This window comes from Eptatretus burgeri, chromosome 15 (assembly GCF_056783735.1).
Source record: "Eptatretus burgeri isolate ZD-2024b chromosome 15, Ebu_testis_v1, whole genome shotgun sequence".
In the NCBI taxonomy this organism is placed as follows: Eukaryota; Metazoa; Chordata; class Myxini; order Myxiniformes; family Myxinidae; genus Eptatretus; species Eptatretus burgeri.
In genome coordinates, this window is record NC_140975.1 from 23,680,702 (window position 1) to 23,702,061 (window position 21,360).

Genomic DNA, 21,360 nt, shown 5'->3' on the forward strand with positions numbered 1-21,360 from the left:
CAGTCACTTACACTTCACATAGGGCACCCATTTAACATCTTAGACAAGGAAATGAGAGATGGAGGTGAAAGAAAGAGGAAAGATGGGGACCGGTCATGCCCCGACACACTTCGTGTCAGCTCAGCTGAGATGGTGCCTCTGATAGCTCAGCTCAATGTCTCTCTTGGCCCTGGTCCTCCTCACCCAAGCATTGGCTCTGCTCAGCATGTCTCTGAGCCATGTTGTTCCATCGCGCACTCCTGTAAAGATGACGAGCACAGTGCAGAGCCCGGTTAGGACACTAAGGTTAGGTTAGGACACTAAGACACAAGACGGTTTTAGGACTTTTAGGTTAGGACACTAAGACACAAGACGGGACTCTCGGATGCATGATGCTGATTGGACCCGAAGACGAGCCGAAAACCAACACTCGGAAGACCAAGATGAGGACAAGATAACTTGAAGATGAAAATGAGCCAAAGAACAAGCCAAAGACCAAGATTCCTTCAAAGAAAAGGCTGAAGACAAGCCGAAGACTCTTTAAACTTGACTCGTGTGCACCCTCTTATATTGTGTTTTCTTCCCCCCCCTCCCCCCCACTCTGCACGGCCCCCACTCCCACTGATGTCAGTGAAGGAGTCGTGCGGGTCAGAGGTGCCCTCACCTCACCCGATTGATGCCAGAGCCCCGATGTCTGGTGGCAGGCATCTTGAGATTGGTCCTAATGGACATTTGTATTTGGCAAGTTTGTGATGTAAACATTTAATTCTTCAGTAAACATTTATAGTAAAGAAACCTCATGATGACAATACTTAACCAGCTGGCAACCAGATAAAAAATAAAATTCCAGCCTGATGTAACACTCATGATTATAAGCTAACAAGCACCCACAAGACAAATAAACTTGAACATTTACTTGCACTTTTGAAATATTTTTCATCCCAAACAATGGAAATGTTTTATTCAAAAGGTGCAATCATCTAACATTGCATAAAAGCAAAAATAAAACAAGCTGGAGATTTTCTCTGAAGATAAAGGCTCAGAGATAAGACATTTAGAGCATGACAGGGAAACAATGACACCTGTACCTGGTTGAACTGTCATTTTATTGTTTTTCATTTTCTTACTTTTCAGACAGAATGGCTTTGGTGCTGGATCTATCATGGCACGAGTCGGTGCTATACTTGCACCATTGGTCATTCATTCTGGAGAGTTTTATCCATTACTCCCACAAATAATATATTCATCTGTATGTTTTGTTGGAGGAATGGCAGCATTGACGCTACCAGAAACGAGGAACAGAACTCTGCCGGACACGATAGAAGATCTGCAGCAAAAATATAACAACAGGTTTGTATTCTGATTTGAATTAAGTTAATAAAATCACATGCTGTAAAGAATCTCCTGGGTATGTCACACTCATATTGGTGCAAAGAATATGTGAGTGGGGTGTTGAAACTAAAATCTAAACAAATGGGAAATAAAATACTTGAAATGGTGATTGATCTTCCGTGGAGAGAAGAGAAGCTGACGTTTTGGGGTTTACCCTTCTGCGGTGTAAGTGAGAAACTGGCCGAGCATCTGCATGATCTGTCAAACTAACTGCAAAAGGATGAGTTGTCCACTTCATGGTTTGTTGGATTCCTACAGAAACAACAACAACAAAGCACTCACAATGGTTAACTCTGCTTGCTGAATGACTACCATGAAATTTTAACAATGATTGTATGCCAGGTTGGTCAAACAAAAGAGTGCAAACAGTCAAACTCAGTAACGAGCAAAACTTCGCTGGAAAAGTTATATAAAGCAAAAAAAAAAACAAAATTGGCCTACAGTCCACTTCATTAGAGGTAATGGTTTTAAATGTTTGTAAACAAACAATATGGATGATGCACCAACTTGTATTCCTGTGCATTAAGATACACCAAAAATGTAGTAATATTATTTCAAATAGAAAACTGAGTCAACATGATGGAGTTATGATGTTTTGTATGTAGCCCCCAAATGTATTGTTTGGTTGAACAGCAGTTATATTTGAGTTGTTGCTGGCCAGGAACATGCTACGACTAGTTTATCCCTTTGCATAAAGACAGGGGTAGCCTGGTGTTGGCTCAGCGGTTCGAGTGGTGGCTTGGGATCCTAGGGTCCTGAGTTCAAACCCCGTTTCAAACTGAATTAACACCAGGGGGCTGACTCAGCCTGTCATCTCTCTGAGGTTGGTGAAATGAGCACCAGTACACTGGTAATCAGAGCACTGCATCAGTGGCATAGCTGCGCCCATAACCAATGATGCAACCAGCAGCCAAGAAGGCAGCACACGATGGAAACCAAGATGGGGAAGGGAAATCAGCAAGCAGGATCCATAACTTTGGCGCAAGAAGCTTTGAGGGCTGCATTGGGTAAAATGTGATGTTTATGTGAAATGTTACATTTTTCAATTAGTCATCATATCCTGCTAAAAATTAGTCTGAAAATAATCTCAACCCATATCCAGCACAATAAGGTATATATTTTGTATTACTCTGTTGCATCATCACTCAGAATTTAGTTTTTTTTTTTAACTAGGCTGACAAAATGCATTCGAGTATTTTACATAATTGTGCTTCGCAATAATATCTCCAGAACTTTCAAAATATTCAACAAATATCTCATCTGCTGTGTATCCCTCCACCTATAGAGGAAAGACACCTCGTTTGAAGAACCACGCAGTCTCGAATGAGAGGAGAGATGATGGTACCCAACTGGAGGAAATGACAACACTATCGACCAACAACCTACAGCAATAAATATGTTTTGTTAAGCAATTACAGTAGAATCTCTTTTATCCAGAAATTCAAATAATGGAAACACCCATTATCCAGAAGAAATCAGGACCTCTCAACCATGATCGATTCGCCAGAAAATCGTCCATCATTCGGAAGTACCGCCATAGTTGCAGTCTCCGTGCAACACCACTAGCTCCACAGTTGGTAGTAGAATTCGTGCTGTAAGTGAACCAGGTTCCCGAACTGCAACTCCCCCGGATTTGGCTTCACAGGCCAGGTTTTGTGGCCAATCTGAGCTTGACTAACTCTGAAAATCACTTGTTAAAGGAGTTTCTCTTCTAAAAGCCAAACATTTGCTGAATACCTTAAGTTTATCGATTGAAAATTGCTCTTTAAAATGTTGTCGTGAACATTTCAGACAAAGAAAATGTTTTCATGAAATCCACAGATCTAGTAACTAAACAGAGATAGAAATACAGTATTCCCAATGCTGCTGCTTGTTGCTTGTTCGCGAACGTAAGCCTGGACTACTGGTTTCTTCGAGCTACGGAATCGAACCGGATCCGACAAAAGAAATTCAGGGTTCCAATGCAATGCAATCCGGATTTTCACAACAAACTTTTCTGCATTCGGGTAGCAGCACTCAAAGTGATGGGCAATCCAAAGCGTTCTTCTATCCCTATTATGGATGCTTGTGATTGTAGTGATGATTGTCGTGGCAGTAAGAGTGGTAAAAGACCACCATCAGCCAATAGTAGTGAAGGAGTTGGGACCAAGAAGATGGGTGCTGGGAAAACAAGTAGTGTCGTGAAACAGCAGCAGAACGTGATAAGCATTCAGCAAAAAGTCGAGTTTGGGATCTTCATTTTGGAAGTGGATACGTAGAGGATTTATTGGGAAGTACAGCACAAACTTTTTGTTTTTTATATTTCTAACCATTACATGCCTATAATACTGTAGATACAATACAATGTTTTACAGAATATTGAATTATTTCTTGTTTAGATGCAGTACATGTACATGAATGTATAATACCTGTGTTTATTAATCATTGAGGGATGGATAATGCTTTATAACACATCAACATCCATTAACCGGAAATATCGTTTCTCCAGAACATGCTTTGTCGTGACCATTCAGGATAAAAGGGGTTCTACTGAATCACTTTAACTCGAGTATTAATTTGGAAATGGAAAGTATATACTGAAGTGTATCTCTATTAATAATATTTGCAGGAACCTGAGTTATTATTCACTTGAAGATAAATGGGGTGTATTAGAAGTAAATTTGATTACCAAAAAGTACAAAGTAAAACTACGCTTGGGAATGCTAGACTTTGTCAAGGGTCCTATTGGTCTGCCAGTGGACAATTCAAGTGATAGGTTTTATCAACTTAAGAGGAGCGTTCCTTTCTCAACTTTTGGTTGATAAAACCTTTATTGTGGGTTGTAGAGCAACAAATTTCATCTGAATCATGCAAATTGCTATACCAACATGCCAGTTGGCATGAAGGTAGGTCATGGCATGTAGATGAAAAAAATGAAGTCGCTCCATCTCTGGGGTGTCTTTTTGGTGACCTTATATGGGTGAAAGGTAAAATTGATAAGAAAAATTTCCCTAAAGTACATAAAAGTTAAAGTTTTACCAGATACCCCAGGAATCAGTTCAAAAGTCTCTTTTCACCTTTAATACCCACCCCCTGGATGGGTTGAGTTTGCACATTACTTTCTGTGAAAAGTATAGTCTGTGTTTTGCAATCAGACTATCGATGTTTGTGCGGTGTGTGCCAAAACGGTTCTGGATGGTCTGAAGGTCCAAAGAGTATGTTCCAATAGTAGTTCGGGTCTAAGGGGTTGAAAGGGTCTAATCTCTCAAGCAGGTAAAAAGGGTCTAAAAAGATCCAAGTGGTCTAATAGACAAGCTCGAAATAGTCAACGGTCCAAGCTGTCTAACATGTCTGAAGGGGTCTAAATCATGTTCATGTATAAGGGGTTGAAAGAGAGTCAAGGGACTTAAGGGGTGTAAAGGTCTACTACGGGTTCTAGGAGTCGAAAGGCTATAAAATGTCTAAAGGATAATGGGGGTCTGAAAGATCTTGGGTGTCTTTGGGGTCGAAAGGGTCTTAAGGATATTGGGGTTCTTAAAGGATCTTGGGGTGAGAGATGGAGAGAATGGTAAATTAATTTCAGGAAGCAATGTCCATAACAACTTGTGAAAGGGACTGGTGAACATTCACATGCAGATACAAATGCATTTGAAGAGTGGTTTAGACAGCACGTCACAATCTCATGCAAGTTTTAGATGGTGAGGGTTATCCATTTCATCGAGACAAAATGACTTATCTTGTTAACACATAAATGCCTGATTAAAAATTCATTAATTATAATCTGTCTGATGTGTAGCAGACATTGACCAGCAGCATTATTCCACCTGCAAATGAGAAAGACTGGTATTAACGGGAAGATTATGTTCAAGATGTTATAAAGAAAAATTGACAGCTGTTCAGAGACAAATCATCCTCAAAAGTCCACAAAGTGTGATCCAAAGTTGTGGCCTGAACCAAAGATTTTCAACTCTTTGCTCGATTTCTTTTTTCATCACCAGTCAAGTGCATTCAGGAAATCTTCATCACCAGTTCAGTTAATAAGTCTCGCCTCAATGGGGTTGCAAGACTATTGTAACACCCTGTCTGTCTAAAATCTTTCCGCTTAAATTTTTTTTTCTCTCTGATACCGCTTGTCCGATTCATGTAAAACTGAACATAGGAGGGACTCCCCAACTCTGATGTCATAGGTTACATGGTATGGCAGCCATATCAGATTAAAGGAAAACATTTGGACATCTTCTCTGAAACCGCTTGATGAAAGAAATTGAAACTTGGCATGTGTCATCAACTCCCTGTGGGGTATATACACAGTAGGGTGATAATGATGACACCATCAGTGATGTGGTATTCCAGCCATAATTGGTTGAATCAAAATCTTTATCCGATCTATGACCCGATGTGAGTAAAGAATAAAATTTATGACATCATCGGCCATGTGTTCTGGTTGCCATATTAGATCAAAAATTAAAACGTAAAAAAAATCTCCAGAATCGCTTAACAAATCAATGTGAAATTTCACACATATGATCGACTGACCATGGCGAATATAGTTTGAAATGTTTTTCATATTCATCTTCATTGATGCAATTTAGCCTTAATGTGCACAAAAGTGGTTGTTAAATATCCTAATAATCACTAAAACTACGTATGAAGGAAATGTACAGGTAGTGGACAAAAATGGAAACACCAATGTAAAGTCACTTAATAGGGCATTGAACCACCATGTACGGCCTGTATGCGCTGTGGCATAGAGTCCACCAGTCTGGAATTCTGCAGGAGGGATGCGGCACCATTGTTCCATGTGAAAGTCAATCAACTCACATCTGTTTGATGGAAGTGGAAAATGCTGTCTCAGGTGTCATTCCGGAATATCCCGTAAATGCTCGATCGGATTCAGATCTGGTGACTGAGAAGGCCATGACATATGGATGACATCAGTGTCATGCTTGTCATACCATTAGGTGACCACACATGCTCTGTGAATGGAGGCATTGGAGGGCCTCCTCTTGCAGCCATGCTGCCCATAATTATCAGCAACTGGGCCTGTGAAGCATTTTTATACATGACCCTAAGCATCCTGGGATTTTATTTGCTTAATTAACACATGGGCCACACCTGTGTGGAAGCTGTTGCTTGGTGTCCCCTCATTTACGCAGGTGTTTCCGTTTTTTGTCCACTACCTGTGTGTGACATAATAGAGTACATGGAAGATACGGGTATATGGGGCATAATTGCAGTGAGCCACGTAGCGTGTTCAGCTGAGACAATGTGCTCTACTGAGTACATTTCTCGGTCAAACATGAGAACCAGCCTTATCCATCTTCCCTTTGAGTATAGCAAACTATGAAGAGGAAATGATGCAGATGCTATAACATAAATTGAGAAAACAAGCCCAAGTGATAATAATCACCCGAGGTGACAGCCATGGTGCTTGATGGCTCAGCTTTAGTCCACTCAACCAGTATGCCTGGGCAATGTAAAAACTTCCACAACTACAGCAAAAATGTGTTATGGCCATCCATCATACACCAGTTGCACAAAGCAGCAAGAGTAGATGTGGTGTTTGACATATGTAAAGCTGACAGCTTCAAAAAAGAAAACAGAAGAAAGCAAGGGTGTGGGAAGAAATTCAATGTTACTTTTCAACACTCATCACGAAAGACTAGAACGCTTTTCTTTGTGTAGTTGAAAATAAAAGGGACTTTTCCACATGCTCACCAATGATGTGACAATTACAGCCCCAGGTAAAGCCTCCTTCTGTATGTATCACAAGATCGTCAGATCATCTTGCTATGTATCAGATATTACAGGAATGTCACCATGTACACACACATAAGTGGACACTAATGTTTCTGCACATCAAGGATGCTGCTAATCGTGGCCATGACAAATTAATGGTCAAGACAGTCGATTGTGATATGGTAGTAATTGCAATCCACAAATCTACACAACTCAACATTTTTGCATTGTGGAGCGACTTTGGTATTGGTACTGGGAAGAACAGATGCTTCAAACCAATTTACCAATGTGTTAACAAGATTACGCCAGATGTTCAGACTGCCTTAGCATTTTGGGATGCATTCACTAGTTGTGATACTATATCATACTTCTCTGAACGGGGTAAAGACTGTGTGGGGGAGTTTTGAAAGTTGACCAAGATGTCTCACACGTTTCTGACACTATCATCCACTACCGGTCGAAAGTTTTAGAACACCCCCATTTTTCAGTTTTTACTGAAACTTAAGCAGTTTACGTCCAGTGAATAACCTGAAATGGTACAAAGCTAAGCGGTAAACTGCCAGAGGTTAAAAAAAAAGTTTAGGTTACCAAAAACGGAAAAATAATGTAAATTTCAGAGTTGCTAAAAAGGCCCTTTTCAGGGAACAAGTAATGGGTTAGCAACTGCAGCTGTTCTGCAGCAATGGAAGTAAATTAAGCCTTGAAAGTTGATGCAAACAATTCCAACAGGTGTCCCAAATTTTGTTGATTAGTTACAAACGCTCTGTCTGTATAAAAGCAGTGTTGGAACAGACTGTATTGCTGCACCCTCTGAAGCATTTGGACAATATTGCACTGCAGGAAGTAGTATATTGCTGTCATAATGGTGAGAAAAAGACAATTAACAAATGAAGACAGACAGACCATAATAACCCTTAAAAGTGTAGGTCTTTCCTTTAGATAAATTGCAACGAAGCCAAGGTGTCAGTGAGTACAGTTTCCTACACCATTAAAAGGCACTTGCAAACTGGAGAAAACTCTGACAAGAAGAGGTCTGGCAGACCCAAAGCCACAGCACAATCAGAAGACAAGTTTCTGAGAGTGAACAGCTTGCGTGATAGGCGGCTCACAGGACAGCAGCTTCAAGCACAGCTAAACAGTGGTCGAAGTAAGGAAGTTTCAGTTTCAACTGTGAAGAGAAGACTTCAAGCTGCAGGTTTGACAGGTCGAGTGGCAGGAAGAAAGCCATTGCTAAGATGGCAAAATAAGAAAAAAGAGGCTTGCCTGGGCCAGGAAGCACCACCAGTGGACTACTAAAAACTGGAAGAAGGTCTTATGGACCGATGAATCAAAATTTGAAATCTTCGGTTCATCACGCAGGGTTTTTGTACACCGTCGAGTAGGCGAAAAGATGGTTCCTCAGTGTGTGACACCAACTGTCAAACACGGAGGAGGAAGCGTGATGATCTGGGGCTCTTTTGCTGGATCCAGAGTCGGCGACTTGCACAGAGTGGCTGGCACCCTGAACCAAAAGGGCAACCACAGCATTTTGCAGCGCCATGCAATACCTTCTGGTCTACGCCTAGTTGGTCAGGGGTTCATCCTACAGCAAGATAATGACCCAAAGCATACCTCCAGGCTATGTCAGAACTACCTTCGAAGAAAAGAACAAGATGGTAGGCTTCAAATCATGGAATGGCCAGCACAGTCTCCATACTTAAACCCCATCGAGCTGGTTTGGGATGAACTGGACAGAAGGGTGAAAGCAAAGCAACCTACAAGTGAAACACATTTGTGGGAGCTTCTGCAACAGTGTTGGGAAGAACTTTCCGAACAATATTTGATTTCCATTGTAGAAAGAATGCCACGAGTATGTTTGGCTGTTATATCTGCAAAAGGTGGCTACTTTGATGAGTCAAAAATTTAGATTAAATTTTGTTCAACAAAACGATTCCATGATTTCTTTTTTTATCTGCAATTGTTTATTTGTTCTATGCTTTAATTTCAGAGTACATTGAATCATTAAACTGCTTAAATTTCAGTAAAATTGTAAAAATGGTGGTGTTCTAAAACTTTTGACCAGTAGTGTATGTCCAGAGGTCATGACAACAGATGACATTTCATTTATCGAGAGATATACTGTGCTCCTATACCACAGCATGGGCTCATCAGCATCTGTCAGCAAATGTTGGCAGTTACTGTTGATGAAAAAGGGACAGATAACTTTTGACCTTTCAAGGGCACCAAGATAAGTTTTTTTAAAGTTTAAGCAATACCAAATCTCCATCAACATAACCCAAAACTGGTTAAACTTCAACTTTTTGTGTTTTCAGGAGAATGTTATCAATTTCACCTTTGCCTGTAAAAAAGGTAACCAAAAAGGCCACCCCAGAGTAGTTGGAGCCACTTCAATTCCACATCTTCATACGACCGACCAATATGCCAAACGGCATGTTGGTGTGGTGTATAAATTTGCATGATTTTCATGCTCTCTGACCACACGACTATCATTAAGGCACTTGCCTGTTTTGGTATTACCATCTTAACCTGATTCATGGTACTATTCACAACAGGTTCACATTTCAATTGTGATAATCTGTGCACATATTTTCCATGCTGGAAAAAACAGATATTGTGCAGCCAACTTTGATTCTTCAATAAAAATAAATTCCATTCAATAGTTTATCTAGAGAACCCTGGTGGGGGAGGGGGGAGATATACAGCCATGTGATTACCTAGCAATGGTACATTACATCAAATGGAAACCTGTCCCAGAGAATTCATCAAACAGAAAAATGGCTCAAAAATCCTCTCAAGAAGAAATTCTTTAAAAGCTAGTAGTCAGTGCCTCGTAACAGTATCCCAAATCTCTGAAAACTTTTTCTAAAAAGGAAGTTACAACTCATGCAGCCAACTGCATAAATAGTTTGAATTGTAACTGATTGATAAAACCACAAGATTAGGCATCCCACCATGAGTCAATTTTCGAAATTATCTCACTCTGCAACCTCCTCTTCCCCCTCCCCCACCCCTAGTTTCCCATTTTCAGAAAATAATCTTGTGGATATATTGTGCCTCCTGGTATTTTTGGATTTCTTTGCTACTGCAAACAGCATTTGAAGATACAGTATGGTACTATATTTTCAAGATTGAATCTAACATATCACAAGTACCCTGAATTTATTGTACAATTGTTACAATTTTTTTTTACTCTATATAAAGGCCCGGTCACACCTTGACGTTTTAGCCAGCGATGGCAACGTGTTAAAATTTATGTAAAACGCTGGCTTACGTTGAACTTTTGATGTTTTTTTTTAAAGATTCGGACGTATTCATAGCGACTTGGTCTTATGTATAACGCATTGGTAACTACACAGAACGTTTCGTTGTGTTATAGATAACTTATACCAACGAATGCTGAACCTGTTGTCGGCCTACACAACCGATGCCCAACGATAGTCTAACTCAGGCATAGCGCGTTGCACGCATCGCCGACGATGTTGGGACGTAGCCTATTAAAAGGCTGACGCACAACGATTCAAATCATAACTGCCGTAGAAATGGAAGGGTCAAAATCGCGGTCACACCTTGGCGATCTTGCCAGCGTATGCCGACGTAACAAAAAGTGTGTCTAAAACGTTGGGGCACGTCGAATACGGTATGGGTAAGTTTGGTATGCGCGACTAGAACGCTAAATACGCTATCATAAGTCGTAGTAAGTAGAGTACGTCAAGAAATTTTGAACATGTTCAAAATTTTACGACGTACTCGGCGTATGACACACGTTCCGCATGCGATGGGGATAAGTTTTACATACGATATGCGGACGCTTACACACGTCCACAAAGGCTACTTATAAGCTACTCATAAGTCGAAACACGTCGCAGTAATGTCTTTTTTACGCGAAACTTATTTCTAACTTATGTTTGACGTGCTTTGAACCAATTCTTTACGTAGTCCCAACACACATCGACGTATGTAGACATATTCCAATGACGTCTTTCGGTCGACAAAAAAAAATAAATGAATGTGTTTCTAGCTTACAACTGCCATATAACGACGTGTTCCCAGCGGTTTTGGGAGTTGGTATATAAAAATGGTGTTCATAAAAGGGGAACCCAACAGTGTTTTCGAGTCCTTTTTGAGTCGATGTCCATGTCAGCAGTAACAGTATCAGTATCAGTATTACTATTAGTATTAGTATTAGTAGTAGTTTGTTCATGTTGGCAGTAGTAGGTGGGTGTGAGGGGGAGGGTGTGGGTTATGATGGATCGTCCTTGCGTCCGCGTGTCCACGGGTAGGTTCATAGGCTGCCACTCAACGATTTAAATGGCTGCATCTCCACTATTGAAAGTAGACACTTGCGCTCAACAATTGGATTTTTTTTACACTCAACGACTTTTAAACGGTACCACTCAGCTAGTTTCATTGTTTACAATGAACGATTTAAATTGCTGTCACTCGCCTTTGTTTTTTTTTTTTTGTTTTTTTTGACGCTGGGGTTTGGAAATTTGAAACGTTTCTTCTGAACGTGTTAAAACGCTCAAACTCGACTATTTTAAATAGACAATGCCGATGGACAATTGGAATCATAGCCAAGCTAGACATCGAAGTGTGAACATCCTCGTCATGCCGAAGAAAAGTTTGAAGAATGCTGCAAATAAGTGTCCTGGCCGTGGCCGTGGACGCTGACGCAAGGACGATCCATTATACCGACGTCTTTCAGCCTATGAGTAACTTAAAAGTAACGTCTGTCGATGTGTGGCAACGATCGCGTAACATGCCAACAACACGTTAATCATAGGTTAGAAATAAGTTTCGGGTACGCTAAACATTACCTCGGCGTGTCTCAACTCATGATTAACTTACAAGTAGCATGTGTTGACGTCTGTCAACGATCGCAGACCGTGCCTACAACTTGTGGCCAGCGTAGCGGAACGTGTGAGTCATACGCCGACATACATCGTGAAATTTCAAGCATGAAAAAATTTGAGGACAACCGAAAAGTACAACGTTTAAAGCCAACGTACAACGACGTATGGCAACGTACTACGACGTATGCCAGCGTGCTCTCAATGTTATCAAAACTTACCCATAACGTATTCAACGTGTGCCAGCGTTTTAGAAAAAAAATTCAAAAATCGGCATACGTTGGCTAAAACGTCAAGGTGTGACAGGGCCTTAAGTTTGAGCTGGTTGCATACAGAGAGTCACAATGTATGCGCAATCGCTTCTGAGCTGTCGAGTCAGGGTTCGAATCCTGACCGAGCTGTGGTGAAGTGATTGCATGTTCAAAATTGTTTCCCTTGCCAAAAAAAAAACTGCTTTGGCAGAATTGATGCTCTATATCGAGAGAGGAATGGTACAGGAACAATGAAAGACAATACAGACAACTTTTATAAATTTCACTCAAATTTCGGACACCAAATTTGTTGTGTAAAATATAATTCCCTTCAAGTCGAAGTTTGAGACCCTGATCAATTCTTCATTTTTTAAAGTAAACATTTAATAATGAGTAAAATTAAATGTCAGATGATATAAATGAACTTGCAATGAAAGAATAACCTTCTTGTTCGGGCTAGTTTTCTACATTTGATGAGGACAGAAAGAGTGAACAAGAAAACAGATAGAGAGAGGCCTTACTCTCAATATAAAAGTCATAAATAATATCTCAGAGGTTGAAGAATTTTCTCATTAAGTTCAAACCTAAAAGACAGCATTATGAACTTTCAAAGGAAAAAAAAGAGGTAAGACTTTAGAAAAGGTTCATTATTGAAACTAGAAGTATCTGCTCCATACAGGAGCAGCCAGGGGGGTTGTGTTATTATCCTTATTCAAACGGGTAAGTCAAAACACCTCACTCTCAATACATGCCTGGTGTTGGCTTAATGGTTAGAGTGGTGGGCTTGGGATCCTAGGGTCCTCAGTTCAAACCACGCTCAGCTGTTGAATTAATACCAGGTGTGGTTGACTCAGCCTGTCATCCTTCCGAGGTCGGCAAAATGAGTGCCAGCTTGCTGGTATACTGTGTCGGAGTGGTGACCCATCCAGGATTGTGCCCAATAGCCAAGGAGACTACTTAAGCACAGAGTATGACCCCAATCTCCTCCTCTCACTACACCAGAAAATGTGGGGACAGGAATACCGCACTGTAAATGGGGGGAACTTGTAATATGCTCCCCCACCTCGAGGCGGTGCTACCCAATATGCATGTACGTCGAGAATTTGCGTCTCCTTCTCTCCCCCCCTCCTTTTCCCCCCACCATCACAAGACCACCGGCACAGATAAAAACACCGTTATTGCACTATTTGGGGTCATGCTGATACGATGTAGCAAGTCTGGATGTAATCGGGTCCCGGAACTGTAGGAAGAGTACCAAGACAAACAAACACACACTGGTCTGTGAATTGCAGTAAGGAATTGTCTCAAAATGTGTTATCACGTTTACGACTCCATGCCGCAACTGCGAATTATCACAGTCGAATGTGAGTGGAGTCACAACCGCCAAAGCAGTTGCTTCATTGATAGCCAAATGGTGGAGTACCTTAGTGCTTGGATACTCCGCCTTTTGATGATCGTCTCTGAAGACATTTGTTTTCAAGATTCCGATTAATTTTAATCTGGGCCCCCAGGGATTTGCAAATGTACTGAAACGGGTTTATCTCAGTGGGGCAAGATGCGCACAACTGGCGCAAGTGTGTTCTCGAAGGATGGACGCATAAGGTTTTATGTGTCGTATTTGACCACACACATTAGTTTTAGGATTAGAATTTAGGGTCTGACTAGGGTTAGAAATTCTGTAAATGTGGTTTTAGAGTATAAGTAGGACCATTCTGCTTGAGCTCCATCACCTGCAAAAAGGTCACGTGACCAATTTGAGGCGTGAAGTCAATTGAGTCACACTGTTTTATTGTGATGCCATATTGAAAGTAGCTTGTAAACATTTCACACTGATCGATTGGTAAACACAGAGAAAATGTCCTGCTGTGTTGCCGGACCGATTCTGCGACGATATCGTGAAACATGGAAGAGGAATGTTCAGCTTTACCGTTGATTCCCACCGATCCCGGACTGAACAAGAAGAGGAGGCTGAATATGGGACGTGTGAAATCGGTGAAGGAACCGCATAAGTTGTGGGAGAGTACAAAGTATAGCCAACTTTGATCCGGACATTTTGAGGATGACGACTTTGTTTCTGCCCAGGGAAGAGGCAATTCAAGCCAGGGGCAATCTCATGTATCTTCAAAAGTTTGTCGGTTCCTGCACCAGAAAAGAAGAGGATGGCCTTCGAGAAGAGAAGACAACCAAAGTGATGAAACTTATTGACTGTAAGCCTATTTCATTGATACAATATTTTATATTTACTGAAGGAAAGGCTTGTATTTACTTTCTAAGTCCACTTAACATAGTTTATGTCACCTGCTTTATAAAATGTTAGATCCCATGATGAAGCCGAGTCTATGGGACTATCACTACACCATCACAGGCATGATGGTGGTCTCTCTGTCTTTGACCACCTCCTTTCTGGTCTTGCACCCTCTGCTCTTTCTGTGTTTTATCCCCCCAGGTTTCTGCAGGGCACAGATGCTCCACCACCAACCCCCTTCTGGTGAAACGACCTAAATCCAGGATCATTGCTCACCTCCACTCATCTGTTCCTCTTTTGTCCTGCCTGTTGAACCAACTTCCACATCATTTTCAATCTCATTCTTCCCTCCAGGTTTTCAAGACAGGTGTTCACCACCATCTCAGATCATCCCCAATCCAAACCAATGATCTTTTCTACCCCTGTTAAACCCTCCCCAAACCCATCTCTTTCCAAGTTTTCAGCTTTTCCTTCCTGGGTCACATGACGCTCGTTGACCATGCCCTGGTGCACACATGTATGCATTAGCATAAACTACTGATACATCCCCCCTCCACCCCCATTTTTCTTTTTTAACAAATCAAGATGGTTAGGAAGCTTATGGACATGAGCTGATCTTCTAAGGGCAAGTGGAGGGTTGTCCTTGCTTGTGACTGCTGTGGGCTTCTCAATAGAGGGTACAGGTACATCGAGAGAGTTCAGATACATTGGTGGGTGAAAAGCTTGCATGAGACAACACCTCAGGTTCAAACACAGGTGGTGTTAAAACAGGGGTGGGTGACAAAGGCACTTGAGCCAGTCCAGTGGTCGTCTGGACCATGGCTTTGATGGCCATGACCACATGGCCAATGGAGACTGTGGCAGTGTCTTGGCATGGGCTTGACAAGTGTGGCAATGGCGCACACTGGACTCAATGTCACTGTCCAAACCAGGCCACCAAACATGGGCTCGGGCAATATCCTCCATGGTGATGATGCCTGGATGAGCATTGCGGAGTTCACTGATAATTTTCCCACGGAGTTAAGGCGGAATTACCACTCGGCTACTGCAGCATCTCAATGTTGGCAGAACTATAATGGTATGTTTATGTGAATATTTTGTTATGAAAGCAGATCGGCCAAAACGGAAAGAGCAAACTGTGTCCGTTATTGCCAAAAAAAAAAATAACCCCTGTGGACGATGCTGCCATGGATTGCAAAAGCAAGTTGTGAAGCACGGCCTTGCGCTCAATGAAGTTACACTTTCTATACATTCCTTAATCTTTTCGTCGCTCAATAGAATCGTCCAAACAGTAGAAAAAGTCAAGTTTAATGCTTTGCTTAAATAAATACACTTAGAAATAAAAATCGTTAATTTGATTAAAAAAAATTCGAATTTCACTCGAAAAATCAAATCCGATATAAAAAGGTGTGTTGTTAATTGTACTTATCTTCCAAGACCCTATAATTGGTTCGTGGACACCAGCAGTGACGACTATTTTCGTTGTGTCTGTCTGTCTGTCTGTCTGTCTGTCTGTCTGTGACTCTCTCCAGAACATAGCTCCGTGATCTTGATGAAACTTGGACACAAGCTAGATATCATGGTCAAGTTGTGTCTTTTTGTATGAGGGGCGTCCCACGCCCCTTGTGGGCGGAGCCACGCCCACTTGAACTTTTTATTTATTTGTTTATATATATTTAAATTAATTGATTAATTAATTTTCTCGATTTTTTTTCTCGCAATTTCATTTCCTAGAAGCTGTGCGTAATGTCCATAAGTAGAACATAAAAAATCCGATTTGATTTAGTCAATTTTGACGGAAGAGATGGATTTTTATGGTAGGGCTTCCTCAAAAGCTTCCACTAACTCAATTGTACCTGTCGTGGCATTGTTCAATAATGTCCACGAACCATCGTCGCCTCCCGGCTTGTACTTTAACATTACAAACACGACCTATTAAAATGGGAACTTCATGACTTTGTAAAGTGATTGGTTTTCCGACTGTGTGTGGATCAGCTGCATTCTTCATGCAAGTTTCGACCCTTTCTTTTGAGAACCTCTCCGAACGGTGGGGCCACTCAGTTGAGCTGCGTCGAAAAAGTTCGTCAATCTCGCGCTGTGGTCAGTTACCAAGCAGCAAGCTGTCACTTGCCGAGCCATCCGTTCCTTATCAACGGTTTTTTTGAACGGAGTGCTTGTTTGAGTGCTTTATGCCACTTGGCGAGCGCTTCACAAGAAACTTGGTAATTGAACACACTCTGGGAAACTTGGTAACTACCAACCCCAGAACAGGATCACTTTCGAACTCGCTATCTATAGCTATCAGGTGCGCACATCACACACACACGTGCGCACAACATAATCACATGCGCACATCACACACACGTGCGCACATTATCACGTACGCACAACATAATCACGTGCGCACAACATAATCACGTACGCACAACATAATCACGTACGCACAACATTATCACGTACGCACAACATAATCACGTACGCACAACATAATCACGTGCGCACAACATAATCACGTGCGCACTTCACACACACGTGCGCACAACATTATCACGTGCATACAACATAATCACGTGCGCACTTCACACACACATGCGCACAACATAATCACGTGCGCACAACATTATCACGTGCGCACAACATAATCACGTGCGCACTTCACACACACGTGCGCACAACATAATCACGTGCGCACATCACACACACGTGCGCACATTATCACGCGTGCACATCACACACACATGCGCCCAACATAATCACGTACGCCCAACATAATCACGTGCGCCCAACATAATCACGTACGCACAACATAATCACATGTGCACATCACACACACATGCGCACAACATAATCACGTACGCACAACATAATCACGAGTGTACAACATAATCACGTGCGCACAACATAATCACGTGCGCACAACATAATCACGTGCGCACAACATAATCACGTGCGCACATCACACACACGTGCGCACAACATTATCACGCGTGCACATCACACACACATGCGCCCAACATAATCACGTACGCACAACATAATCACGTGCGCACTTCACACACACATGCGCACAACATAATCACGTGCGCACAACATTATCACGTGCGCACAACATAATCACGTGCGCACTTCACACACACGTGCGCACAACATAATCACGTGCGCACATCACACACACGTGCGCACAACATTATCACGCGTGCACATCACACACACATGCGCCCAACATAATCACGTGCGCACAACATAATCACGTGCGCACATCACACACACGTGCGCACAACATAATCACGTTCGCACAACATAATCACGTGTGCACATCACACACACGTGCGCACAACATAATTACGTACGCACAACATAATAACGTACGCACAACATAATCACGTGCGCACAATATAATCACGTGTGCACATCACACACACGTGCGCACAACATAATCACGTACGCACAACATAATCATGTGCGCACATCACACACACGTGCGGACAACATAATCACGTGCACACAACATAATCACGTGCGCACAACATAATCACGTGCGCACATCACACACACGTGCGCACAACATAATCACGTGCGCACATCACACACACGTGCGCACAACATAATCACGTACGCACAACACACACACGTGCGCACAACATAATCACGTACGCACAACATAATCAAGTGCGCACATCACACACACACGTGCGCACATCACACACACATGCGCACAACATAATCACGTGCGCACAACATAATCACGTGCGCACATCACACACACGTGCGCACAACATAATCACGTACGCACAACATAATCACGTACGCACAACATAATCACGTGCGCACAACATAATCACGTACGCACAACATAATCACGTGCGCACATCACACACACACGTGCGCACATCACACACACATGCGCACAACATAATCACGTGCGCACAACATAATCACGTGTGCACATCACACACACGTGCGCACAACATAATCACGTGCGCACATCACACACACGTGCGCACAACATAATCACGTACGCACAACATAATCACGTGCGCACATCACACACACGTGCGCACAACATAATCACGTGCGCACATCACACACACGTGCGCACAACATAATCACGTGCGCACATCACACACACACGTGCGCACATCACACACACGTGCGCACAACATAATCACGTGCGCACATCACACACACGTGCCCACAACATAATCACGTGCGCACATCACACACACGTGCGCACAACATAATCACGTACGCACAACATAATCACCTGCGCATATCACACACACGTGCGCACAACATAATCACGTACGCACAACATAATCACGTGCGCACATCACACACACGTGCGCACAACATAATCACGTACGCACAACATAATCACGTGCGCACAACATAATCACGTGCGCACAACATAATCACGTGCGCACATCTCACACACGTGCGCACAACATAATCACGTACGCACAACATAATCACGTGCGCACATCACACACACACACGTGCGCACATCACACACACACGTGCGCACAACATAATCACGTGCGCACATCACACACACGTGCGCACAACATAATCACGTACGCACAACATAATCACGTGCGCACAACATAATCACGTGCGCACATCACACACACATGCGCACAACATAATCACGTGCGCACAACATAATCACGTGCGCACATCACACACACGTGCGCACAACATAATCAAGTGCGCACATCACACACACACGTGCGCACATCACACACACGTGCGCACAACATAATCACGTGCGCACATCACACACACGTGCCCACAACACACACACGTGCCCACAACATAATCACATGCGCACATCACACAAACACACGTGCGCACATCACACACACGTGCGCACAACATAATCACCTGTGCATATCACACACACGTGCGCACAACTTAATCACGTGCGCACATCACACACACGTGCGCACAACATAATCACGTGCGCACAACATAATCACGTGCGCACAACATAATCACGTGCGCACATCTCACACACCTGCGCACAACATAATCACGTACGCACAACATAATCACGTGCGCACATCACACACACACACGTGCGCACATCACACACACACGTGCGCACAACATAATCACGTGCGCACATCACACACACGTGCGCACAACATAATCACGTGCGCACATCACACACACGTGCGCACAACATAATCACGTACGCACAACATAATCACGTGCGCACATCACACACGTGCGCACAACATAATCACGTACGCACAACATAATCACGTGCGCACATCACACACGTGCGCACAACATAATCACGTACGTGCGCACAACATAATCACGTACGCACAACATAATCACGTGCGCACAACATAATCACGTGCGCACATCACACACACGTGCGCACAACATAATCACGTATGTACAACATAATCACGTGCGCACAACATAATCACGTGTGCACAACATAATCACGTGCGCACATCACACACACGTGCGCACAACATAATCACGTGCGCACATCACACACACGTGCGCACAACATAATCACGTACGCACGACATAATCACGTGCGCACATCACACACACACATGTGCGCACATCACACACGTGCGTACAACATAATCACCTGCGCATATAACACACACGTGCGCACAACATAATCACGTGCGCACATCACACACACGTGCGCACAATATAATCACGTGCGCACATCACACACACGTGCGCACAACATAATCACGTGCGCACAACATAATCACGTGCGCACATCACACACACGTGCGCACAACAATCACGTACACACAACATAATCACGTGCGCACAACATAATCACGTGCGCACAACATAATCACGTGCGCACATCACACACACGTGCGTACAACATAATCACGTGCGCACATCACACACACGTGCGCACATCACACACACACACACACGTGCGCACATCACACACACACACACACGTGCGCACAACATAATCACCTGCGCATATCACACACACGTGCGCACAACTTAATCACGTGCGCACATCACACACACGTGAGCACAACATAATCACGTACGCACAACATAATCACGTGCGGACATCACACACACGTGCGCACAACATAATCACGTGCGCACATCACACACACGTGCGCACAACATATTCACGTACGCACAACATAATCACGTGCGCACATCACACACACACACGTGCGCACATCACACACACGTGCGCACAACATAATCACGTGCGCACAACATAATCACGTGCGCACAACATAATCACGTGCGCACATCACACACACGTGCGCACAACATAATCACGTGCGCACATCACACACACACGTGCGCACAACATAATCACCTGCGCACATCACACACACGTGCGCACAACATAATCACGTGCGCACAACATAATCACGTGCGCACATCACACACACACGTGCGCACAACATAATCACCTGCGCACATCACACACACGTGCGCACAACATAATCACGTGCGCACAACATAATCACGTGCGCACATCACACACACACGTGCGCACAACATAATCACCTGCGCACATCACACACACGTGCGCACAACATAATCACGTGCGCACAACATAATCACGTGCGCACATCACACACACACGTGCTCCACGCTCGCGCACCTTGACCCAAAGTCCATTGTTGTCGTCATCGGACAAATGCTTGTTGTTTGTCCCAATACATCATCGAGATGGAAAAAAACCAACTTTTAAACACAAGGCTTTTGGTTTCGGACCGTGTGCCGTTGACTCCAAGCTATCCCATGATGGATGATGGCGCTTTAATTTCAGCAAAATGTTGGCAATTTGCGTGTCAACTTGATCACCAATGGCAGATCAGATCGGAAAGATAAATAGACGGGACAAATCCTCAAGCAAATCGACTTCGATAAATCCAAAGTGTGTTTGTTTTTTTTTCTC

At 43.1% G+C, this 21,360-nt stretch overlaps 1 protein-coding gene and 1 long non-coding RNA gene across 5 annotated transcripts in view; one reads left to right on the forward strand and one right to left on the reverse strand.

The window, feature by feature from the left end:
* The window catches only part of LOC147011744 (solute carrier family 22 member 6-B-like), a 51,607-nt gene extending 47,702 nt beyond the window's left edge, over positions 1–3,905 (forward strand). For 2 of the 4 annotated variants that reach the window (XM_085857835.1, XM_085857834.1), the window contains 2 exons: positions 1,245–1,329; positions 2,657–3,905. In XM_085857835.1, coding sequence (XP_085713961.1) covers positions 1,245–1,323 — 79 coding nt within the window. In that variant the 3' untranslated portion in view covers positions 1,324–1,329; positions 2,657–3,905. Of the gene's footprint in view, positions 1–1,113; positions 1,330–2,656 lie in introns of all 4 variants that reach the window. The other 2 variants (XM_085857832.1, XM_085857833.1) reach the window with 1 other exon arrangement.
* On the reverse strand, positions 1,126–21,324 carry LOC147011745 (uncharacterized). The gene is made up of 3 exons (XR_015051847.1): positions 21,064–21,324; positions 1,469–1,623; positions 1,126–1,306 (listed from the first exon to the last, which is right to left on the reverse strand). It is a non-coding gene; the product is annotated as an uncharacterized LOC147011745 (long non-coding RNA).
* Positions 21,325–21,360: the final 36 nt, after the last annotated feature.